General features: G+C 42.0%; 1 protein-coding gene and 2 pseudogenes across 2 annotated transcripts in view; 2 read left to right on the forward strand and 1 right to left on the reverse strand.

Moving 5' to 3' along the window:
- ZFAND3 (zinc finger AN1-type containing 3) overlaps nt 1–25,367 on the reverse strand; it is a 337,273-nt gene extending 311,906 nt beyond the window's left edge. The window contains exon 1 of one of the 2 annotated variants that reach the window (XM_070418650.1): nt 25,094–25,367. In XM_070418650.1, the coding sequence (XP_070274751.1) occupies nt 25,094–25,164 (71 nt within the window). In that variant the 5' untranslated portion in view covers nt 25,165–25,367. The remainder of the gene's footprint in view (nt 1–25,093) is intronic. The other variant, XM_070418649.1, reaches the window with a different exon arrangement.
- Nucleotides 1,287–2,315, forward strand: LOC139012542 (small ribosomal subunit protein uS2 pseudogene; annotated as a pseudogene).
- Nucleotides 5,317–5,687, forward strand: LOC139012796 (small ribosomal subunit protein eS25 pseudogene; annotated as a pseudogene).
- Nucleotides 25,368–26,411: the final 1,044 nt, after the last annotated feature.

A 26,411-nucleotide genomic window follows, 5' to 3' on the forward strand; every position in this document is an offset into this window, starting at 1 on the left:
CTTTAACATTTCAAATACTGGTTTGGTGGGGATGAACTCCTTCAGCTTTTTCTCCTCTGGGAAGCTCTTTATTTGTCTTTCAATTCTAAATGATAGCTTTGCTGGGTAGCGTGAACTTGGCTGTAGGTCCTTGCATTTCATTCCAGAAAACTGAGGCACACTTCAAAGTTTAATTTTTCTCTTCTCTTTTCTTTTTAAGGAATGAGTGAAGGGAAAAAAATAGGTTTCATTGGAAGTTTTAATTTGAGTCTAAAATTCTAGACTCCAAGTTTACATTGTGGGGTAGAAGAAACAAACAGAAAAGGGGGCTGATCAAAGGTTATTCCAAGTTTTTCATCATTTGGTATTTACTGATTAGTGGTAATGTGTTCTATATAATTATAAATTACAAAGGATACAAAAAAATGTGTCCTTTATACAACACTATAATAACAGAAATCTGATAAGAAGCATAAAATGTATGCTAATTCCTTTGGTCAATTTTTCAAAGGGTCAACAGACTCTTCTTTGCCCCACAAGCCTCCAATTGTATAGAAAATAAATGAATAAAATATTTAAACACTTGCTCTTTGAAAGCAATGGCCCACCTAAGACAAGATTTAACAAACTGTGGACCCAAGTTATCTTCCAGATCAGACTTTGAATACAAAATACCATCAAAAGCTATTTCAACAGGGCTTTCACAACACACATTTAAAAGCCAAACCCAGACAAAGTCCTGGGAATGTTTGCAGTAGGGGAGACCTAAATTGTAAATGTTTAAATGAAAGAAAAATTCTATTCTATTCTAGAAAGTATTAAATGTAATCCAGCTTAACCTTCTACTTAAAGGTATCACCACTATTTCCAAGTAGCTTAGAGTGGAAATATAGCATATAACATAAGCCCTGAAGAGAGTCATGCTACTAACTTGCTAAGTAAAACCTTGGAGAACTGACTAAGCCTCAGTTTCTTTGACTATAAAACAGGAAAGCACTATTTCACCAACCACACAATTTCTATAAGAATTAGGAAAATAACACATATAAAGTGGCTGTCAGCCCTGACCAGTTTGGCTCAGTGGATAGAGCGTCGGCCTGCGGACTCAAGGGTCCTGGGTTCGATTCCGGTCAAGGGCATGTACCTTGGTTGCGGGCACATCCCCAGTGGGGAGTGTGCAGGAGGCAGCTGATCAATGTTTCTCTCTCATCGATGTTTCTAACTCTCTATCCCTCTCCCTTCCTCTCTGTAAAAAATCAATAAAATATATTTTTTTAAAAAGTGGCTGTCGCTTTTCCGCACTACCCAGGGAGGGCTCCATACGGCGTTGTTCTCGGTTCCCACGTAACTTAAAGGGAAACTTTTCACAATGTCCGGAGCCCTTGATGTCCTGCAAATGAAGGAGGAGGATGTCCTCAAGTTCCTTGCAGCAGGAACCCACTTAGGTGGCACCAACCTTGACTTCCAAATGGAACAGTCCATCTACAAAAGGAAAAGTGATGGCATCTACATCATCAATCTGAAGAGAACCTGGGAGAAGCTTCTGCTGGCAGCTCGGGCCATTGTTGCCATCGAAAACCCAGCTGACGTCAGTGTCATTTCGTCCAGGAATACTGGCCAGCGAGCTGTGCTGAAGTTCGCTGCTGCCACTGGAGCCACTCCCATTGCCGGCCGCTTCACTCCTGGAACCTTCACCAACCAGATGCAGGCAGCCTTCCGGGAGCCAAGACTTCTGGTGGTTACTGATCCCAGGGCTGACCACCAGCCTCTCAGAGGCGTCTTATGTTACCCTGCCCACCATCGCTCTGTGTAACACAGACTCTCCCCTGCGCTATGTGGACATCGCCATCCCCTGCAACAACAAGGGGGCTCACTCAGTGGGTCTGATGTGGTGGATGCTGGCCCGGGAAGTACTCCGCATGCGTGGCACTATCTCCCGTGAACACCCGTGGGAAGTCATGCCTGATCTTTACTTCTACAGAGATCCTGAAGAGATTGAAAAGGAAGAACAGGCTGCTGCTGAAAAGGCTGTGACCAAGGAGGAATTTCAGGGTGAATGGACTGCTCCTGCTCCTGAGTTCACTGCTGCTCAGCCTGAGGTTACAGACTGGTCTGAAGGCGTGCAGGTGCCCTCTGTACCCATTCAGCAGTTTCCTACTGAAGACTGGAGTGCTCAGCCTGCCACTGAAGACTGGTCTGCAGCCCCCACTGCTCAGGCTACTGAATGGGTAGGAACAACCACTGAGTGGTCCTAAGCTGTTCTTCCACAAATTCTTAACAGAACGGAAATAAGGTTGATGGAAAATAAACAGTTTCTAAAAAAAAAAAAAAAAAAAGTGGCTGTCATCCAGAAAACAGTAGCAGTTATTACTGTTTCCAGTACTAATACATATTAGAACTAATACAAGAGGGAGGGGGGAGGAGAGGGGGAGGAGGAAAGAAAGGAGGAAGGAAGGAGGAGGAGGGGGGAGGGAGGGAGGGAGGGAGGAAGGGAGGAAGGAGTGGGGAGGAAAAGAGGAAGGGAGGAAGAGAGGGAAGGAAGGAAGGAGAGAGGGAGGGAGGGAGGGAGAGAGGGAGAGAGAAAAGAAGAAGAAATAATCACAGGCAAATTATAAATACTTTTGAGATAAAAAAAAAAAAACATACCAGTGGTTCTCAACCTTCCTAATGCTGCAACCCTTTAATACAGTTCCTCATGTTGTGGTGACTCCCAACCATAAAATTATTTTCGTTGCTGTAATTTTGCTACTGTTATGAATCGTAATGTAAATATCTGATATGCAGGATGTATTTTCATTGCTACAAATTGAACATAATTAAAGCATAGTGATTAATCACAAAAACAATATGTAATTATATATGTGTTTTCTGATGGTCTTAGGTGACCCCTGTGAAAGGGTCGTCCGACCCCCAAAGGGGTCGAGACCCACAGGTTGAGAACCTCTGGATTGGAGGGAAAGTCTTTAAATACCTGTAAATGGCTACAATTAAAAAGGAGAAATCTTAAATCAAACTAATCTATCTTCAAACATGAGAGGAAAAGCAAACTAAACCTAAAGCAAGCAGAAGGAAGGAAATAATAATGATGTAAACAGAAAGTATTAATATAAAGAACAGAAAAACAATAGAGAATTACTAATTGAAAAACTTTCTTCACAGAGAAGCCAGCCCTGGATGGTGTAACTCAGTGGTTAGACTAGCATGTCAGCCGACTCACTGAAGGATTCCCAGTTCAAATCCCAGTCAAGGGCACATACCTGGGTTGCAAGTTTGATACCTGGTCCCAGTCAGAGTGCATGTGGGAAGCAACCAATCAATGTATGTCTCTTTCTCTCTCCCTCTCTCTTTCTCCCCCCACCTCCCCTTCCTCCCTCCCTTCCACTCTCTGTAAATATCAGTGGAAAAAATATCCTCGGGTGAGAATTAACAAAGAGAAGCCCAGGCATAGATGGTTTCACTGATGAATTCTACCAAGTACAAATTCTTCATAAACTCTTCCCAAAAAAATCAGGAAGGAGGAAACACATCCCAACTTAATCTATGAGGCCAGTTATTTTGATTCCAAAACTGAAAATAGCACAACAATAAAAACTGGAGACCAATATCTCTTATAAATATAGATACAAAAGTCCTCAATAAAATACCAGCAAACCAAATCCAGCAGCAAATAAAAAGGATTATACAGTAAGACCAAGTGGGATTTATCCCAGGAAAGCAAGGTTGGTTTAGCATCAGAAAATCAACCGAAGTAATAGATCATATATCAATAGATTAAAGGACAAAAAACACATGACAATCTTAATACACACAGGAAAACCATGTGACTAAATCCAACACCCTTTCACGCTGGGGGGCGGGGGGCGGGTCAACAAACTAAGGACAGAACTTTTTCAACTTGATAAAAGTTAACTTCATTACTCAATGGTAAAAGACTGAAAGCTTTTCCCCTAAGATCTGAGCAAGACAAGAATGCCCACTGTTACAGCCAGAGGGCCTGAGGGGTGGGGGGGGTTGGGGGGCGGTGTGAAGGGATTGAGAAAAGACAGACAAGAGAATGAAGACAAACAAGAGAATGAAAGCTAGGTCTCGGTGGGACGCTGCTCCCTGATGAGGAGACAGCACCAGCGCCCACAAGCCATGTCTTTATTTTATAGCAGATGCCACAAGGCAAAGTAGGGGCGTGATCAAGTTGTTTACATCATTCTCGTGAATTTCAACCTCACTCAATTACATGCACCTGAACTCTAGCACACAGGCACGTGGGGCCACGTGTTCGGACCATAGGTTCAAGCTTACAACTATAGCGGTTGGCTATAATTGTGCTGGGAGAGCGCTGCCCTCCAGCTGGGACTTGCACGTGGCAATGAGAGGACCCTGTCTTTTCATTAGTCCGAGGCTGGCCAAAACACTGTAGCCGCGCCCCACAGCCCACTCTCATCATTTCTATTCAACCTGTATTGGAGATTCTAGCCAGGGCATTTAAGCAAGAACAGGAGATAAAGGGCATTCAAATTGGAACAGTAGAAGTAAAACCATCCCTACTTGCAAATGACATGACCTTGTATGTAGAAAAATCCTAATTCACTAAAGAAAACTATTATAGCTAACAAGTTCTGCAGGATACAAAATCAATACACAAAAATCTATTTTATTCCTATATAGTACCAATGACCAATCTGAAAATGAAATTAAGAAACAATTCCACTTATGATAGTATCAAAGAGAATAAAATAGGTATAAATTTAACAACAGAGCCCTGGCCGGCTTGGCTCAGTGGATAGAGCAATGGCCTGCGGACCGAAGGGTCCCAGGTTTGATTCCTGCCAAGGGCACATGCCTGGGTTGTGGGCTTGATCCCCAGTGGGGGGCATGCAGGAGGCAGCTGATCAGTGATCCTCTCTCATCATTGATGTTTCTGTCTTTCTCTCTTTCTCCCTTCCACTCTGAAATTAAAAGAAATATAGATATTTTTTTGCCCTAACCGGTTTGGCTCAGTGGATAGAGCATCGGCCTGCAGACTCAAGAGGGTCCCAGGCTCGATTCCGGTCAAGGGCATGTACCTTGGTTGCGGGCACATTCCCAGTGGGGAGTGTGCAAGAGGCAGCTGATTGATGTTTCTCTCTCATCGATGTTTCTGGCTCTCTATCCCTCTCCCTTCCTCTCTGTAAAAAAACCAATAAAATATTTTTTAAAAGAAATATATATATATTTTTAAATTTAACAACAGAGGTATAAGATGTACACTGAAATCTGTAAAATATTGTTGAAAGAAACTGAAGCCTCTTGGGTCGACATCTCGGCAAGGCAGCAGCACATCCCTGCTCTCTAAGTCCCGCAATGCCTCCCAAGGACAAGAAGATGAAAGATGCTGGAAAGTCGGCCAAGAAAAACAAAGATCCCCATGAACAAGACTGGGGCAAGGCCAAAAAGAAGTGATCCAAAGGCAAAGTTCGGGACAAGCTCAATAACCTGGTCTTGTTTGACAAAGCAACATATGACAAGCTCTGCAAGGAAGTTCCCAACTACAAGCTTATAACCCCAGCTGTGGTCTCGGAGAGACTGAAGATTCATGGTTCCTTGGCCAGGGCAGCCCTTCAGGAGCTCCTCAGTAAAGGACTTATTAAACTAGTCTCAAAGCACAGAGCTCAGTGATTTACACCAGAAACACCAAAGGTGGGGATGTTCCAGCTACTGGAGAAGATGTATGAACAACAGGTCTCACTGGCTATATATTTTGAAAAATAAAACTTTATTAAATAAGAAAAGAAAAGAAACTGAAGACATAGATAAATGGGAAGATATCCCAATGCTCAAAGGGGAGAAAAATAAATATCATTACAATGGCAACACTCCTCAATTAACCTACAGATGCAATGCAATCCCTTATCAAATTCCTAGCTAGCTTCTTTGCAGAAATTGACAAGCTGATCCTAGAATTCATATGGAATGCAAAGGACCAAAGACGAACAAAGTTGGAGTTCTCACACTTCCTGATGTCAAAACTTACTATATAAAGTAAGTATTCAAGATGGTGACATAAAGATAGGCATTATATATTAATGTAATAAAACTGAGAGTCCAGAAATAAACTGTCAAATTTATGGTTAACTGATTTTCAACAAGAGTACCAAGAATAGTGCAGCTGCTCTGGAAAACAGCCTGGCAGTTACTCAAAAAGTTAAATAGAGTTACCATATGACCCAGCAATTCCCCTCCTAGGTTCATATCAATAGAAATGCAAACATATTCACACAAAAACATGTACATAAATGTTTACAGTATTATTCATAATACCCAAAAAGTAGAAATAACCTAAATGTCCATCAATTAATGAGTTGATAAACAAAATGTGGTACATGCATACAATGGAGTATTATTCAACCATAAAAGGAAATGGAATAATAATATATGCTATAACATGGATAAACCTTGAAAATATTATGCTACGAAAAGAAGTCAGACACAAAGGCCATATGTATTTTTTATGATTCCATTTATGTGAAATGTTCAGAATTGGCAAATCAATAAAAACAGGAAAAAATGTGGTTGCCAGAGGGATAGAGGAATGTGGCATGACTGAGAATGGATAGAGAATTTCTTTTGGGGGTGAAATTTTCTGGAATTAGATGGTAGTGATAGTTGCACAATTTTTTGAATATGCTAAAAATCACTACATTGTACACTTTAAAAGGATGAATTTTATGGCATGTGAATTATCTCAATATAAAAAATTAGCAAAAATATTTCATCAAGAACAAGCATTTGAAACTTACTTTCTACATTCAATAATGCTGCAGTATTAAGGCCTATCCAAAAATTTTCAAACCCTTTCAAAAATAGAAAATGACTATCCCAAGGTTTCATCTAAAACAATTATCAGCAGCACTTCAAAGACACATCTAATTCTGTCTGAGCCAGGAGTCCAAGCACTAACTATCTAATCTTTCTGAGTTAAAAGACAGCAAATTGTCCTAGTCTGTAGATCCAGCAGGAAGTCAAAATAGCTTCAACCTCACCTTGCTGGCCTAAAGCAACAGCAAGTTGTCATCAAATATGAGACTATTAAACTGTATTGATGTAATATTAAACAAATTTAAAATATATCTATATAAAATATATCTATAACACATATTTAATAACATATTTATCATTAACAAAATGGTATATAATGGTACTTTCACAAGAGCTCATCTATAAATTCAAATAACCCAACTCTCTTTGATCACAGAGTTCAAATACTGAAATACTTAAAGTTCTTTAAAATCATAATATAGCAGTTATATAGCTAAATAAACTGAAGACTGTCTATAGAAAATAAAATGCAGCAAAATAATATTTTCAGAATATCAGAAAAATGCAATTTGACCTTAACTCACAATCAGACCATGTGTGGAGTATGTCCTTCCTTCTTATACTGACACATACTAGTACATTACCCAGACTCCACCTCGGACACACTAAATTGGAGCTGGGGAAGCAACAGTAATGAGTTTTTTTAGAAAAGGCTACCATAGTGATTCTGACAACCCCATCCTCACTCCAGAGATGACCACTGTTCTAACAACACTTCCTGCACAAACTTACCTGCTCAACTGATTATGACCTATGTATGTACTTATGTCACGCTATACAATCCTGGCTCACCCTTTCTCTCCTAAACTTCAAACACCTAAGGCAGGGGTCCTCAAACTTTTTAAACAGGGGGCCAGTTCACTGTCCCTCAGACCGTTGGAGGGCCGGACTATAGTTTAAAAAAATACTATGAACAAATTCCTATGCACACTGCACGTATCTTATTTTGAAGTAAACAAACAAAACGGGAACAAATACAATATTTGTATTTGCATGTGGCCCTCGGGCCGTAGTTTGAGGACCCCTGACCTAAGGCATTTCCACATTTAGATGGTCCATAGCCTTAAATTCAACATGCTCAGCACCATTTTTGTAACATAATAATAATACCCATGAAGAAGTGACTAGGACCCTAGCTGGTTTGGCTCAGTGGATAGAGTGTCGGCCTGCAGACTGAAGGGTCCCAGGTTCGATTCCGGTTAAGGGCACATGCCTGGGATGCAGGCTCCATCCCCAGTAAGGGGCGTGCTGGAGGCAGCTGATCAATGATTCTCTCTCATCATTGATGTTTCTATCTCTCTCTCCCTTCCTCTCTGAAATCAATAAAAATATATATAAAAAAAGAAGTGACTAGGTAACCTGGTTAAATTAAACCTAGTTAATATATACACTTATTGGAATACTGCGCTACCATTTAAAAGCAGCAGCTAGAAATGTACATGCTGATTTGGAAAGAACTCTACAAAATAATTAAGTTTTTAAAAAGCAAGGTACAATATAGTGTGTAGTATGCTACTATCTGTGATAGAAAAAAAGGATAAATGCAGTGTATGCACAAGAAATTTGTGGATGCATACTTCAGAAACTTAACCATGGGGGGTGGGGGAAAGAGATCAACCAAAGGACGTGTATGCATGCATATAAGCATAACCCATGGACACAGCCACTAGGGGGCATGAGGGCATGTGCTGGGGGGTGGGAGTGGCCAGGAAGAGGTAAATGGGGGGCGAGGGGAGACATATGTAACACTTTAAACAATAAAAAAATTAAAAAAAAAAAACTTAATCATGGTTTTCACCAGAAAGTGAGACTAAGTGTATCACTTAGTAAGGAGACATCACTTTCATTGTATACCCATTTGTGTTGTTTGAATGATTTAGTGTATGAATACATTGTTAGTAATTTCTTAAAAGGATTTAAAAGATATACTATAAAGCTATAAATGTACATTTACATGCTATCTGAAAAAAAAACTCATATCCAGAATACATAAGGAACTCCTACAAATGGCTTAAAAAAAAAATGCAAGCAACTCAATAGAAAAATGAGCAAGATATTTGAACAGAAACCTCCTCATAACAAAGTTTAGCCAAACAGCCAACAAAGAAAGATGCTCAATTTAAGTAGTCAATAGGGAAATTAAAATCACAAAGCAATAACTCTATACATAAAGATGAAAGAAACAGACAACATCAAGTACTGACAAAGATGTGGAATAACCAGAATTCTCATATACTGGTGGTACGAGTGTGAACTGACATAACCACTTTAGAAAACTGGCAGTACCTACTAAATCTAAACTATATACATACACCTTATAACCCAACAATTCTACTACTGGGTATATACCTAATAGAAATGAGTGCTATGTCCACCAAAAGATACATGCAAGAATATTCACTGCAGCATTATTCATAATACCCCCAAACAAAAAAAACTCTGAAAAGGAGAACGGATAAGTTATGCTATCATACAACAGAATACCACATACCTGTAAAAAATCATTACCCGTCTACAAAAATGTACATGAAGCTCAAACCATAATGCTGTAGGAAAGAAGCTAAACATAAGTAGTAAGTATTACATAATTCCATTTACTAGTACATAAAATTTAAAAACAAGCAAAACTAATCTTATGGTGAGAGAAGTCAGAATAAGTTGGAAGTATTAACTGGGATAATAAGGCACAAGGAGACTCCTAGTGAGGTGCTGAAAATGCACATCCTATATGTCAATCTGGGTAGATGGTCGTTATACAAGTGTATACATATAAAAAATCAAGTTGTACATAAAAATTCATCAAACTTAAGAGAATGAGAAGACAAGCTACAGACTGGGAGAAAATATTTATAAAAGACACCTGATAATCAAATATACAAAGAAATTTTAAAATACAATAAGAAAACAAGCCCAATTAAAAAACAGGCAAAAGACCTGAACAGACACCTCACAACAGATGTACAGATAAGAAGCATCTGAAAAGATGTTCAACATCATAAATCATTAAGGAACTGGCAAATTAAAATGAGAAACCACCTCAAACCCATTAAAATGGCTAAAGTCCAAACCAATGACAATACCAGATGCTGGTAAGGATGTGAAGCAACACAAACTCTCATTCATTGCTGGTGGGAATGAAAAATGGTACAGCCACTTTGGAAAACAGTTTGGACGTTTCTCACAAAACTAAACACACTCTTACACAATCCAGCAATCACAATCCTTGGTTTACCAAGTTGAGAACTTAGGTCCACACAAAAACCTGCACATGAATGCTTAGAGCAGCTTTAGTCATAATTGCCAAAACTTGAAAATAACCAAGATGTCCTTCAGTATGTGAATTGATAAACTGCACTACATCCAAACAATGTAGTACCTGTCATTCAGTGCTAAAGAGAAATGAACTATCAAGCCACGAAAAGACATGGAAGAACCTTAAGGGCATATAACTAAGTAAAAAAAAAGCCTGCCCTAACCAGTTTGGCTCAGGATAGAGCGTTGGCCTGTGGACTGAAGGGTCCCAGGTTCGATTCTGGTCAAGGGCATGTACCTTGGTTGCAGACACATCCCCGGTAGGGAGGTGTGTAGGAGGCAGGTGATCGATGTTTCTCTCTCATCAATGTTTCTAACTCTCTATCCCTCTCCCTTCCTCTCTGTAAAAAATCAATAAAATATTTTTTTTTAAAAAGCCAATCTGAAATGGCTACATACTGTATTATTCCAACCATTATGATATTCCAAAAAAAGCAAAACCATGGAGATAGTAAAAAGATCAGTGATTGCTAGGGGGTACGAATATGACTATTTTAGGACAGTTAACCCATTCTGTATGATACTATAATGGTGGATACAGGTCATGAAACATTTGTCAAAACCCATAGAATGTACAACACTACGAGTGAATCCTGTTTTTTTTAATTTATATTTTTTTAGAGATAGGGGAAGGGAGAGGGAGAAACATGGGTCGGCTGGCTACCCAGGAACCCAGGATAGAGCCTGCAACTAGCTATGTGCTCTCACTGGGAATCGAACCAGCAACCTTTTGGTTCATGGGAGGACATTCAACCAACTGAGCCATGCCAGACGGGGCCAATGAACCCTATTTTAAACTATGGACTTTGATGTGTCAATGCAGGTTCACTGACAGTAACAAATGAACCATTCCGGTGGAGAAAGTTGATAGTGAGGGAAGCTGTTTCTGTACAGGGATAGGCATATAGAACTCTCTACTTCCTATTCAACTTTGCTGTGAATTTAATGCTGCTCTAAAAAATAAAATATTTTTCAATTGATCAAAGTATACATTTGAAATGTGCAGTAAACTAATTATGCCTCAATTAAAAAGTGGAAGAAAGATCTAAGAAGAAAAATATGTAAGGTAAACCAATGGTGTCAGCAGTCAGGATAGTGATTACCCTGGAGGAAGAGGGCAGTGACTGAAGAGGACAGGAGGAAGGTTTGTTAGAGGCTGGGAAAGCTATTTCTTGATACAGGTGCCAGTTACATGGGCATATTCATTTTATGAAAATTCATTTCACTATATTCTTAAGATTTATGCATTTTTCACTATGTATATAACACTTCAATAAAAAGTCTAAATTAAAAAGGATACAATATAAAAGTACATTGACATGCTATCTAATTCACACATAAAAATACTCAACCTGTCTAAAATTAGTCATCTCTTCCCCACTCATCATTTTCTAGACACAATCACTTCAACTTAGAACTTCCAAAGTATAAACTCTTGTCTACCAAACAAAACTCTACACTCCACTGACAGATGGCATTAGTGGTTGCTTCCACAATTTCACTTTGGACCTAGGAATAAATGACACCATCTTTCACCCAGTTGCCCATATCAGAAATCCTACTGCCTCTCTTCTCCTTTCCACCTCCTCCATCCCATCTTTCATCCAATCTGTCTCTGCTCTTATACTCAAGTTCTCGAACTCTCCAGTCCTCACTACTCCAGTGCTATGGACTGAAATGTTTATGCCCACCCCCCAAATTCCTATGTTGAATCCTAATGCCAATATGATGGTGTTTGAAGATGGGCCTTTGGGAGGCAGAGTCCTCATGAATGGGATTAGTACCCTTATAAAAGAGGCTGGAGAGAGGTTCCTTATCCCTTCCACCATGTGAGGTTACAGTGAAAAGACAGCATGGAAGAGGAAGGAGGCTCTCATCAAACACCAAACCTGCTGGGACCATGAACTTGGACTTTCAGCCTCCATAACTGTGAGAAGTAAATTTCTGTTGTTTATAAGCCACCCAGTATATTTTGTTATAACAGCCCAAATGGACTAAAATACCCAAGTTTCTGCCTACATTCATTCTCAGCTCTTCTCCCACAGCATTCACTCAGAGTTGCTTTATGTAGGGTCTACTGACCCGATAGTCCATGGATAGAAAGAAGTGTTTAGCCCTGGCCAGCATCTCAGTGGTTAGTGACTGTCCATGCACGGGAGGGTCGAGGGTTTGATTCCTGGTCAAAAGCTCATATCTGGGTTGCAGGTTAAATCCCCAAGGGGCTCTCACATCCATCTCCCCCGCCCCCCCCCCCCGCACCCCCTTCCTTCCACTCTCTCTAAATATCAATGTAAAAAAATCCTCGGGTGAGGATTAACAAAGAAAACAAGTGTGTTTAGATCTATCTGGTTTCCTTTGTAATCATAGGCATTTTATTTTATACATTATTCTGAGAAGAGCTTCATCAAATTGCCAAAGGGATCCACGACCCAAAAAGGTTTAAACGCCCTACCTAGACTGTGCTTCCATGCTTATACCCTCCAATTCTCTTCCACACTGCTGCCAGAGTAAATTTTTTGAAACATAAATATGTCAACCATGCTTCAAATCCTTAAGTGGTCCCAAATGTTTCCAAGATAAAATCCAAATTCAATAGTATGACAATCATGTTCATAACTGGCCCCTGCTCATCTCCCCAGCTTCATCTTCCCTCCTGCTATACACTGCAGCTTACATACTGAGTTGAATTTGCAACTCTGAGCTCAGGATGCTCTCTCACTCCTCTCTGCCTCTGCACAAGCCATTCCCCTGCCTGGAAAGCCCTCTCCTCATCATCTTCACATGGTTCACTCCTGCTCACCTTTTACACCCATCTCCCCAGAGAAACCTCCTGGCCCTCCTCCCTCCCAGTCTCAGTAACATGCCCTGTCAGTGCTCTCACAGTATTCTGTGATGATCTCCCATAGTGCTTCTTTCCTCATGCTATTTTGTCGGTTTATTGGTCTGCCTCCCCTTCTTAGCGAGGAAGTCAGAGAAAGGTATATCACTCCTAGCAGAGCTCAAGACACGATCGAGTGCTTAACAAATGCTTGCTGAACAAGGGATTGGCTCTGAAAAATAGCCAAACTGACCAAAGGCTGGTCAGAAACATTATCAACTAACTAGGTGTCACTGGTCTGAAGATGACCATAAATGCAAACTGTCCAGTTGAGGCAAGATAGCCCTGCATCTGCTATCAATGCTCCTTCATTCAAGGCTGAGAAGTTACCCCTCGCCCGTTTTGTTCAGTGGTTAGAGCATCAGCCTTACAACTGAAGGGTCCTGGGTTCGATTCCAAACGAGGGCACATACTTCGGTTGCAGGCTCGATCCCTTGCCCCAGTCTGGACACGTGCGGGCAGCAACCAATTGATGTGTCTCTCTCACATCTATGTTTCTCTGTCTCTCCCCCTCTCTTCCACTCTCTAAAAACCAATGGGAAAATATCCTCAGGTGAGGATTAACAAAAACAAAAACAAAAAGCTGAAAAGTGAGTCATTAATAAATGTAATTACCATGGTCAGGCACTGTGACAAAGGCTTGACAGCATTAGCGCTCACTAAACCTCAAAGCAACTCTAAGATATTCTTTTTTAAAAATAAAGAGACAGAGGAGGTAAAGTGTCCAATGTCAAGCAGAAAGTTATAGTCAGATTTTAAACCCAGAACTCTGATGATTCTAAAGCCCATGCCTACCCACTGAGTGCAGTTGGTTTTCTGGACATCAGTATCCCCTTCGTCCTTGGAGACAGTTTAGAGAGCTTGGGTTTGAAAAGGGAGGCTCTTCATTAGCCTCTCAGCAAATGAGAATGGTCTTATTTCCCTGGCAGCACTACTATTAAATTCTTTAAGATTTACGCTAACCTCAGAGTGTTTGTCCAAGAATAAGTAGTAAACTAGAAGGTGGGGGTTGAAAAGGGAGAAAAATCAGTCCCAAAGAATGGAGTTGGTTGAGGCAATCCCAATAAAAGAAGGTATATTGAGTCTCCATGGTCTACTACAGAAACACCATGAAACACCATCCTTTACCTGGCTGAGAAGGTGCCTTTGGGCTTAGCAAAAGAGCCCATAGGGTTCTAATAGATGGAACACCAATTTTGCTGAAAGCTCTGCCATTTCCACTATAGAACTGTACCATAGCTCTCATCCTATGATCTTTTTTAGTTGTTGTTGTATTTTTTAATATGTTTTTACTGATTGCAGAGAGGAAGGGAGAGGGAGAGAGAGATAGAAACATCAATGATGAGAGATAATCACTGATTGGCTGCCTCCTGCACACCCCCTACTGGGGATCCAGCCCGCACCCAGGCATGTGCTCTGAACTGTAACCTCCTAGTTCATAGGTCGACACACAACCACTGAGCTAAGCCAAGCCAAATCAGCCCGGCTATGATCCTATGATCTTTAACACTTCCCTGTAAGACTCCACAGGACTCACACTCTACACACACCTCAATACATAATGTTTTCTTTAATCTCACCCACCACCTTTTTACATTAGTTTCACTAGCTCTTAAGATGTGGCCACCTCTCATATTTTGACTAGAAGCTGGTGACCACAAAGCATTTTCATTCCCAATTACCACCCCACTTCCATCCACATTTCCCTATCCACATCCCCCTCCAACTCCAGTCTTCCCCTTGACCATCCTTTTGTGTCCTTAACCCTTCTAACCCACCTCCATATCTGGTGTCTGATACAGATCGGTCCAGTGACTTTTTTGTACCCAACTTTAAACACAAAGCCAACATGTTCATTCTTCCTGTTCCTAGCCCCAACCAAAAACACACACAATATAACTACCTAATTTATCTACAACAAAAATTATTCAAGTAAACATAGAGGGCTTTCAACTATGGGATAAGAGTAACTAGTCACTAGACCAGTGATGGCGAACCTTTTGAGCTCAGAGTGTCAGCATTTTGAAAAACCCTAACTTAACTCTGGTGCCGTGTCACATATAGAAATTATTTGATATTTGCAACCACAGTAAAACAAAGACTTATATTTTTTATATTTATTTTATATATTTAAATGCCATTTAACAAAGAAAAATCAACCAAAAAAATGAGTTCACGTGTCACCTCTGACACACGTCATAGGTTCGCCATCACTGCACTAGACAGTTCAAAACAAAGGATAAGAACATGCAGTCTCTAGGAACATACACTTCCACAGAACAGGTTTTACTGTGGCTATCATTTTCTAAATTAATCCATACTGATATTATTGAGATTATAAACCCTAAATACACCATGCAATACTCCACACTTTCACTCAAGATATCTTTATCGTTTAAGTCACAGCAACTGTTCCTTGATTACATCCTGCCCAATATGCACTGAAGAAAAAAGATTTGCCTCACAAATAAAATGCACAGTTTGGATGCATCTTGAAAGTACTACAGTACTGGGGGTGGGGGGTCAATATGGATAACAGGCAGAGCTAATTAGCAGTGACCTAGTCACAGACATGGGGAATACAGCCCCCCCCCCAATCAACAAAATAATAAAATACAAGTTCCCCTAAGCAAACATTTTTGTTGATCAACATCCAAGAACACCCTTTTATCTGAATAGCACAGCTTTGTGTCATGTTAAAAGAAAAAAGCAAACTAGATAAAACCGCATAAAGCCATTCACTGGAGATTTTGTATACACTAAACGCAAAGTTTCATATGCAGCAGACACACAAAGACTTGAAAAACCTGGTTTTCTGGATTTCAGTGGCATCTGAAAAAGATAACAAATACCATCCATGCCCCCTCAGGACAGAAACCAAGAAATCATAAATCTAGAAACACTGAAATACACCACACCTGAAGCTTATTTTTTATTTCTTGCTGGTAATACACTTCTGGCCAGTTTAAGAATGAGTGTATTATTCAATTGACCTAGTGTTTCATTCATATGTCGGGGGGAAAAAAAATTCTTTCAGGAGATAACTTTGCCAGCACATCTATCCATATAAAGCACCCTGCAAGGGTTGAAACCTGAAAAGTAATGACTTGAGGCCCTGGCCAGGTAGCTCAGTTGGTTAAAGTGTCATCCTGATACTCCAAGGTTGTAGGTTCCATCCTGTCAGGGAACACACAAAAACCAACCAAGGAGCCCTTCCAGGTGGCTCAGTTTGTTGGGAGTATAGTCCTGTACACCAAAAGATTGCGGGTTCAATTCCAGGTCAGGGCTTACACCTAGGTTGTGGGTTCGATCCCCAGTCGGGGTGCATACTCTATGGGAGGCAACCAATCGATGTTTCTCTCTCTCTCTCTCTCTCTCTCTCTCTCTTCCTTTCCCTCCCCCTCCCTCTTCCTCTTTCTCTCTCTGCTCCTCTCTCTCCCCCTCCCTCTCTTCCTCTTTCTCTCAAATCGATAAATACATATCCTCAGATAAAGATTAAAAAAAAAAAACAATGAATGCATAAATAAGTGAAACTGGCGTTTCTCTTCCCATCTTCCTCTCTCTCTCTCTTTCTCTCTAAAATAAATAAATAAAAAGAAAAATGATGGCCTGAAAAAGGCAGAGACTTTGAACGCATAGACATGATCAGTAAAGTCTTCCACCCAATCTGTAGTCTACAAATTCTTGCTCCCACTCGTTAGGTACCATAAGCTACAGAAACCTCATATGGTGTTTCAGGAATGCTACCAATGCAAGCATGTAAGAGAAAATCAAATGCCTGGCCGAAGAACCTGACTGCAAGAGGAGTATCTGTGATACCTTTGAATGGTCAATTAACTCTTTTAGGAAATGTGGCTGAGAGTATGATTATCTTAGCTAATAAAGAGGGAATATGCTAATTGACTGTCACATCCTCACAAGATGTCAGTGCCCAGTCCCCTTAGCCCCGCCAGGGCAGCAGGCGCACGGCACAGCCTGGCCCACCCCCAGGTGGGTCCAGCCAGTCCCCTCAAAGCCCCAGTCACCCAGGGCCGGCCCAAGGCACAGGCAGGCCTCAGATGGCAGCTGCCCAGCCGACGCCCAAGGCGCAGGCAAGCCTCGGATGTCGGCTGCCCACCCGCCCAGGGCCGGCCCGAGGTGCAGACAAGCCTCGGATGGCAGCTGCCCACCCACCCAGGGCCAGCCGAGGCTCAGGTAACCAGGGCTGGCCGAGGCTTGCGCTGCCAGCAGTGGCAGCAACAGAGGTGTGATGGGGGCGACCCCTTTCTTCTGATTGCTGGGTCGCCTCCTGCCCCTGAGGGCTCCTGGACTGTGAGAGGGGGCAGGCCGGGTTGAAGGACCCCCCCCACACACACACCTCCAGTGCATGAATTTTCATGCACCAGGCCTCTAGTTTTATATAAATGCACTTCACCTTACCAGAGTGTAAGAAGTAGATAAGACATCACCACCTTTTACTACACATTACTCCACTACAGCAGAAATAAATGAGAAAAGGCACTCCTCAAAAGATCCCAGGTATAATATCACCAACCTCACTGTTTACAATGAGGCTTAAGTAGTCTGTCCACAAACTTGAAACACAAAATATTGTGGTATGGTCTGCCCTCCCCGCCCAAGGCCAGAGTGGTAGCAAGCTGCATCAATGACCTCTCCCAGGACATTCTTTTGCCCTAATACAAAATAGCACCTGCCTATGATTCAGGACATCTGGTACAGCTGAATGAACAGTTGCTGTTAGCTAGTAATGCATCTTCTTCCTATCCGCATTCTTCCTTCCTCTGGTTAGCAGCTGCAGCCACAACCTCAGATGTCCATCACTACTTGCAGTTCTGACCCCTGTCATTGTCATTCATCTTTGCCATTCCCTCAGCCTGGTATGTCACAGATCACTCTGGTTTTGTCCACTGCTGCTGGATATTCCAATACACTCCATCTTCCTCTTAAATTTTTAGAGGCTTAAATTTTCCAGGAAATCTAATGCATTTATTCCTAATCACATATCAACAGCTGCCATGTGAAATTTACATTTGTGAAAACAAATATCATTCCTCTACAAAAGTACCAGGGGAAAAAGAACATGATTCTCTATTAGTCCAACATCTCCCTTCATAGACCTCTGAGATTGCCAGTTAAATAGTGTGAAGAAAAGAGCCAAAATGATTGACTCAAAAGGGAACATGAAAGAAATGTTCAAATTATAGACTAATATGTACTGCAATTTTAGTTCCCAAAACTGATCAAAAGAGCACTTCCCCGTAATATGGATTAACAATAGCATTGCTTCCCCAATGTAAATAAAATATCGTGTTAGAGCTGGAAAGAAACCGTTAAATTAGACAAATCCCTTATTTTCAAAATATAAGAAAACAGGATCTGGAGCACTCAGAAGAAAATAAGGTTGAATGTCAATTATATCTCAAAAAACTGGGAAGAAAATAATCTTGAATACCCTGGCTGCCTATCTGGTCAACATTCTAGAACAGCACTGTCTAACAAAACATTCTGGGAGAATGAAGTGTTCTATATCTGTGTTCCTCAATGGAGTAGTCACTAGTTCTTGAGCTAGTGAGTACTTAAAATGTAGCTATGTGACTGAAGAACTGAATCTTTATTTTTAATTTTAATTAGTATGATTTTAAATTGCTACATTTAGCTGGTGGCTACCACGCTGGCCAGCACAAGTCTAAAATAGGGTCTTAGATTCTGAACAATAAACACTTCAAATAAAGGTGCTTAACCTCCCTCCCGCACTTAACACATACAGGACAGTTCTTCCTTGTGCCTAAATATCCCATTCAGCAATGTAATCTTGTTATGTAGGGACCCAGCCCAAAGTAGAATCAGCCTGTTTCTCAAAGCCCCTAGTAGAAATGAGTGACATCAGTGTCATCCACCTAGTTGGGAAGAAGGTCCTCTTTTGCAAACCACTCTGACACGAAGTCCTACAACATCCAACTAGCCTGAATCTGGATGATTTTTTAAGTGTTTCATTAAAATTATTAAAGTGTTGGGCTGTGACCAGTCGCTTCCTCTATGTGGCTTTGTTGGCTGGAATGTCTTCCCCTACACCAAAAGGTTGCACGTTCAATTCCCAGTCAGGGCACATACCTAGGTTGCAGGGTCCATCCCCAGTTAGGGAGCTTATGGGAGGCAAAGTGAATATGGGAGGCAACCAATCCCATGTTTGTTTTTCTTTCCCCTCTCCCTCCATCTCTATCTAAAATCAATGGAAACATAGTCTCGGGTGAGGATTTTTTTAAAAGAAAAAAGAATTTTTAACCTCAATTTTAATTATGATTATTACAGGATTTCAAAACTTTGCATCACTTTGCACAGATACAACCTCCTTATAACCTAATAAAAAATTCAAATTATATTAATTCTCACTCTATTCTCAGTAAATAACATTTAATACATTAGGGTTTTTTTTTAATGGACTTCACTCATTTCAAAAAATTCTTAACCCTTTAATTTTTCCAGCTAGAAAAAAGTTAATTTGTGAAAACCAATGCTAACTTTAATACTATTAAGGATTATTTGTAAAAACTGTAGTCAAAACTTTTCTGTACAGCTTAAAGTATTGGGTTCTCCTCTTTTTTTGGAGGAAAAGGTGAATGGGGAGGAAAAGAGGATAATACCAGAGGAACCAAATATCCTATATATGTTAAATGGATGTAACTTTAAAAAGCTACTACCTCAAACCATGTAGATAAAGACCATGTTTTCTTTTTTTCTTAAATTATCTCCCTGTGTTCCATCACATAAAAGGGGCAAATTTCCTATTTTCTGGACACCCCAAATGTAATCAAGAAAACGGAGCAAGTAGATAAACACTGACAGTGACTAGTTCATTTAAATCATGTTGTATCTTCAGGTGCACACAAAACTCAAAGATGAAAAGAAAAACTGCACAAACAAGCTGCTTTGTTTTTAAGAGAATGTTTAAGGGGGTTTTATAATCAAGGGATAATTAGTGACATCATTGGAATGAACATTCTGATTAACTAGTGATTCATGCTGTATCTCACAAACTTGAAAGCCCAGGTTAAGCTGGTTGAAGTGTGGCAACATGTTCCAATTAGGAGACAGAGACTGAAGATTCAAACTCAGTGTGAGGGCCACACACTGCTTAGGAGCCAAGCACACTAGCCAGATGACTTACAAAGTGACAGAAACAGAGATCAATATTAATTCCCAAAGACTAGGCTCAGAAGAAAAAGAAAATAGGTATATAGATATGTATGTAAATTCTATTTAAAGTAACTCAATTACCTTGTGATTCTCAAAAGTAAAATGGAATAAACAAATTATGTTATATGTTCAATCAACTTTCTACTAGGAATCATTTCAGGAATAGAATTTATTTTTGTGAGAAAACTATTGATCTCTACATAACCCTATCTTTATTTAAAATACATCTATTATCTAGAAACAAACTCATAGATAAAAGAACAGGCAGACCGCTCTTGGTGAGGTTGGGGAGTAGGATTGAGCAAAAAAGCCTGTTTGTCTCCGTGGATAGAGCATCAGCCTGCGGGCTGAAGGGTCCCAGGTTCAATTCCAGTCAAGGGCACGTGCCCAGGTTGCTGGCTCAGTCCCAGTGCGGGGGTGCAGGAAGCAGCTGGGCAGTGGTTCTCTCTCATCAGTGGTATTTCTGTCTCTCTCTCCCTTCCTCTATGAAATCAATAAAAATATTTTTAAAAAATAAATAAAAGAACTCGGACAACAGTGTCGTGATGGGGGGTGGGTGGAGGTGGAAGAGGGCAAAGAGTGGAGGATAAGTGGTGATGGGAAAAAATGAAATAAAATAAAAAGAAAGCAGTGCTCTATTCTATAAATAAATAAATAAATAAAATATATCAATTATCTAGCAGATCTAGTAAGTACAATGCTTCAACAGAATAGATCACAAAGGTGAAATACCAATAAAATCTATTTTCCTAAAAAATAAATATTGGCCTAATGTTTCTTTTATGAAATGGTTCATTAGAAAGGCTCTTCTTTTTTTATCAAAACAATTAACAGTTTACCCATTAAATCCCATATTTCAATACTCCATTACTCTCTAATACCAGACTGAACATTTGTCTAAAAACTTATTTACGGAAGAAATAGTACTTCCCAAAGTTTTCATAAAATTACATTGCGATAGATTGTCTCCAAATGAAAAGCAAAGTATTAAATAATAGTAATTGAATTTTTATACTTAACAAGTAGAATGAGAGAAAAAAATCCATCTTTCCTCAACCTACCTAAACATCCTTTCTATTATCCTATAATACACTCAGTATATTCTTGTCTTAATCTTCTGTCTTTTTTACAATATTCTAGATCTGCTCTATCGACAACTTTTGAAAATATCTGTGAAAAATCCAAGTGCCTCAGTACATTTTAAACATCCAAACAATTTAAAATGTAGCTTCAACTAATATCACTTATATCTGTATAGTTTAAAAGTGCTTTTCTATATATGTATATTTCAACTAAAGAAAAAGTACTAATTGACTATGTCATTCCATACTTGACAATTATAAATTGTTATGTATTTTGCATAATTAGTTGATTACCTAAAATAAGTAAGAAAATGTTCATATTTCACTAAAAGTTTTAAGTCTCTGGGGGGGGGGGGGGTTATGGTCTTTAATCCTAAAAACATTGTATTATTATGCAAACAACCTCCAAGTTTTACAAATAGGTACATTTTCAACAAGATAGCGAAGTTTTCCAACAGAAAGATGGCCTATCTATAAAATGGTTCAAAAATTACCTGCATATAATTACACAATATAAACCAAGAGGGAGAGAACTAGAAAACTTCATGTGTTCTAAACACTAACACATTTGCATCAAATGGCCCTCTTGGCATTCTCCTTTCTAATTATGTTCCCACAGAAAGACCCCAAAGCTCTATTTAACCAAGCCCCACTGATTGGTGTCATGACTAGACAATGCTGGACAGTAAGTCCTGCAGCCTAAGTCACTGGAGAGAAAAAGCAATCCTAAAGGAAATGCCTTTAGTCTGTTGGTGCCAGAACATTCTGCGGAGAGGCTCCTCTGCAAAGCACTGGGTGTGGGCTCTGGCTAGCTGACTTTACAGACCTACAGCTCCCAGAGTGCAATGCTGACTGAAGTTTTTAGACACATCTTCATTTTCATGAAAGGAAAAGGCAAGAGATACCTCTTGAATGGCTTTCACATCTATCTATTTCTCTCCATTCTCCTTGGCCACTATACCAGTACAGGCCACCATCATCACTGCCCTGTATTACTCCTCCTGATAAGTCTTTTGTTAACCTGGTAACACCCCACAAATTTACATAATACATCATATTCATACAGACTCATAAACCACAGTCACACACCCAGGCCACTCATGAGATGATCCAATAGTTTTTCACATTAAAGGAAATCACATCACTACCCGCTCAGTGTTCTGCAATAACTCCTCAGGATAAAAGCATCAGGATAAAAGTCCAAAGTCCTAAGCATCACCTTTGGAGCCCTGCATTATCAACTGCTCTCACCATCTAGGCTTCATCTTCAGGTGACCCCTACCAATCGACCCCAATGAACTTTGAGGTCCTCAAATGTGTAGTGCTCTCTCACACATCCAGGCCTTCACCAATGCCTCCAACACTCTTCTCCCTATTTCCATTCTCTCCTACAGGACTTGGCTGGTGTCACCTCCTCCAGGATACCTTCCTCTACCTCCCACATTGATTTGTAACTGTCACTTTACTTTTGTACTCTGGGAGCTCCCTGATCCCAGCGGATGGGGCCAGTGCCCCTTTGTCCACCATTATATCAAAGGCACTCAAAAAATTTTGACAATCGGGGAAAAAGGAGACATATGTAAAACTTAAGACAATAAAAAAGAAAAAAATTTAATCTATTCTAAGTTTAGTGAACATAATATAAATGTCATCCATGCAATAAAGAAAACATGTTCAAAGTCAGTTAAGATATGATGGAAACTAGGCAGTAATTTCATTATACTTTGGTATAAAATGCAAACTACACAGGTGCCTACAAACACCTTTAGAAAAGGTTAAAACATTACATATTAAAAAGAACACTTTTCATCATAAAAATGTTAGTTTTGTGGTCACTACTCCTGTTAGGCAAATTGCAGTTCAACATTTCAGGCTGAAATATCAAGAAAAAAGTCCTGATTGCTTATATAGGCCAAGTATGGCATCAGTCTAACTATCCCACTTTGCTACTACCAAACTCTTGGCATTACACAGAATTCTGCTGTCTAAAGGGAGAAAAGGGAAAAGGGCTACTCCAATTCCTTAATTTTTAAGTCTTGATATAAGTCTTTCAATAAGGATTCCACTCATGACAATGGTCCCAAGGACATAAACATGTTGCCAGGAAATAGAACTTTGATATATACTGGGCATTCATTGCCATTGGCAACTACTTTCTTTGAGCCACATGTCTTATCATGAGTTACAATCTGAGGCTTGTGACACCAGAGTTTTCCAGGGCTGCAGACTGATGTCATAAACATGATGGTACTAAGCACTCCAAAGAGTTCACCAGCTCAACCCTGAACTCCCTGTATGCAAGGGGCAAGTTATCCACCTTCTCCTCTTTAAGCCTCCTTCCTCATCTACATAGATAAGATTTCCTAAGGTCCTTGCAGGAGTTAGACTATCCGAGATAGCACTTAGCAAATAACCCAATTATTATTTTCAAATCAAAAAGAAGGGAAGACTATAAAGCCTAAAATATTTTCACAACTTCAGAACCTTTGGTAATGTCACAACGTACTTTTTACTAATGTCCTTCCCACCGGGAAATTCTTGATAAAAGGCAGAAAGATGAGAAAACAAGACTCCCTTTCTTCGTCATAACCCTTGGATTTGACACATTTCACAGAAGTCTACATTAAGATACAGTTTGTAATCTTTGTCTGCACTCCCGAAATCATTGCCTTAGGTTCTACCTTAACCATTCCTACGTTCGGAAAATTAGGAAAGATAAAATACATCTTCCCAAGATGTCCTCCCCAGAAATAATCATTTCCTTACTGCCTCTGTGCACCTCCAAATATACCGAGTCCTTGGAAAATAAAATAAAAATAAGAAAGGTCTCAATCACAAAAGTTGGCCTTTGAAGTCTACCGTTTCCTTACAACAGAAGCAGAGTCCTCAGGTCCTACCCAGGCACCTGTTAGGTGAGAAACGTGTCAAGCCATCAAGAGCCGGTCCTCCAATTTAAACTGTGGGTGGGAAAGTTGATTTCCCACCTCACATTTTTCAACTCTAAACCAGAATGGCCAAGTAATAATAGAGGCTGGCCAATGTGAATATTTTCATTGTGTGTGTGTGTGTGTGTGTGTGTGTGTGTGTGTTTTAATGGGGACAGAAGGGAATTGGAGCCAATAGACCCTCAAGTTCCCCAAGCCAGGCTGACTTGAGTTTTGTTTGTTTTTTTGACAAGGAAATTTTACAGATCTTCCGAAATGTATTTTAAATAAAGGTGAGGCCTCAACTGTCTTACAACTTTCCCTCCGCCTGGACTCTGCTCTAGATTTTTAAAAAAGGGTGACGTGTGAACAGCTTCCTAAAAGTCAATGAGGCACCGGGATTATAATTTAGGAAGTGATGATGCAAGTCTCCGGGGGACAGGGAGGAGGGGAGGTGAAAAAGTCAGAGGAAATACCCTCCTGGTGCCTGGGCACAAACTCAGACCGAGGAGGGGGAAGAGAGGGGAACAAGGGCCGGCCTCCACATGCCCAGAAAAGGGGGCCCCCAGCCGCCCCCCCATCCCTGCCCGCTGCCCTGCCCCCCTCCCCCGTGGCCCGGGCCTTCCGGGCGGCCCCGGCCTCTGGCAGGAGGATCAGGGAGGGTGGCAGCGCACTCCGGGCCGTGTCTGCGCTGCCCACCCCCACGCCCCACCCGGCACCCCTCCCCGGACTCGGCCCCTGCCTCCTCCCCGTAGGCCCGGCTGGAGCCCAGCCCCCAGGGCTCGGGCCTCCCCGGACTAGGCCTGCCCGGGAAGGCCCCCGCGCCCGCGCCCCCGGCCCCGGCCCCCGCCCCCGCCCGGCCCGGCACTTACCCCCAGAAGCCGCAGGGACAGCGGGGCGGCAGGCTGGGCGCTTTGCTGCGCTCGCTCCCGGCGTCTCCCATGGTGCTCGGCGGCGGAGGCGGCGGAGCTCGGCGGCGGCAGCGGTGGCGGCGGCTGGGCCTGGGCCCCGCTCGAAGGAGGCGGCGGCGGCGACTGTGGGGGTCTCGGGGCGGGGGGGAGGGGGAGGGAGCGGGCGCGCGGGCGGGCGCGAGTCCGGGGCTCCGAGCCGGGATTCCAGGCCGGTCAGCTGGAGGCGGGCCGCACCACTGGGCCTGCGGAGACGGGGGGGTGGGGGGGCCCGGGGCGGCGCGGAGCGGAGTGGGAGGGGAGTTGAGGAGGAGGGGCGTGCGGGTGAACCGAGGCCCGCGGGGAGAGGGGCAGGAGCGAGGACCCGGCGCCCTCGGCGGCTCCCACCGCCGCTCCCAGCCACAGCGATGTCCCGTGTGGCCGCGCTGGGAAGGACCTGAGGCCCTCGCCGGCTCCGGCGTAGCTGCGGCCGCAGTGAAGCTCCAGGTCCCGCTCGCTCTCCCCTCCCCCGGAGGCTCGCTGACCGGACAATGGCCGCTCCTCCCCCTCCCTCCCTCCGTCACACACCCCTCCCAAGAAGTCACAATGGTCTCGCCCGGGAGAGCCGCCGCCAAAGCCCAGCAGCTGATCAGCTGGGATCCGGGCGTGCCACTTTGTTCAGCTCCTCAAAGGAAGCGAATGGGGCTGGGAGCAAACCTAAAACGGCAGGCTCTCGCTCGGCGACGGGCCTGAGGCTTTCTTATTCCTGGGACTTTTAAAATCCGAGGCAAACTTGCCTTCCCCCATCCCTACGTCTGAAGAAGGGGAGCCGACTTCTGATTACTGGGGGGCGCGTTGCCCCCCACACACGTGAATGGTATGCCCCAAGCGGGAGGGAGGGGAGCAGCTTAGTTGTTTAGGGTAAGTTGGGCCAGTCCCAGAGCAGCGGCCGAGCGCTGCGCATGCGCTCAGAGACCCCCGTAACTGGGTGCGGGGAGGGGCCGGGAGGAAGCGCTTCCAAACCCGGAAGTGGGTCTGGGTCTTCCCGAAGAGCTGTGTCCAGGTCAGGGTCCATGCCCGCTGTCTCCCCTCTCGGTACCCCCCAGCCTCAGAGACACAAGTCCGTTCTCTAAGCCTAGACTAGGAGAACCTATTTCCCTCTCAGAGTGGACATGTTTGGGTTTTGCTGGGGAGCTCTGACCTAGTCAGTGATGGAAATGGATGAGTGACCAAAGAAGTTTGAGCCACTAAGAAATGAGTCCTTTAGCTCCCCGCGTCTTGTGTTCTGCAACTCATGCTGAGC

Source organism: Myotis yumanensis, unplaced genomic scaffold (genome assembly GCF_028538775.1).
Source record: "Myotis yumanensis isolate MYYU_CA2020_CCGP unplaced genomic scaffold, mMyoYum1.0.hap1 SCAF_6, whole genome shotgun sequence".
NCBI classification, from domain to species: Eukaryota; Metazoa; Chordata; class Mammalia; order Chiroptera; family Vespertilionidae; genus Myotis; species Myotis yumanensis.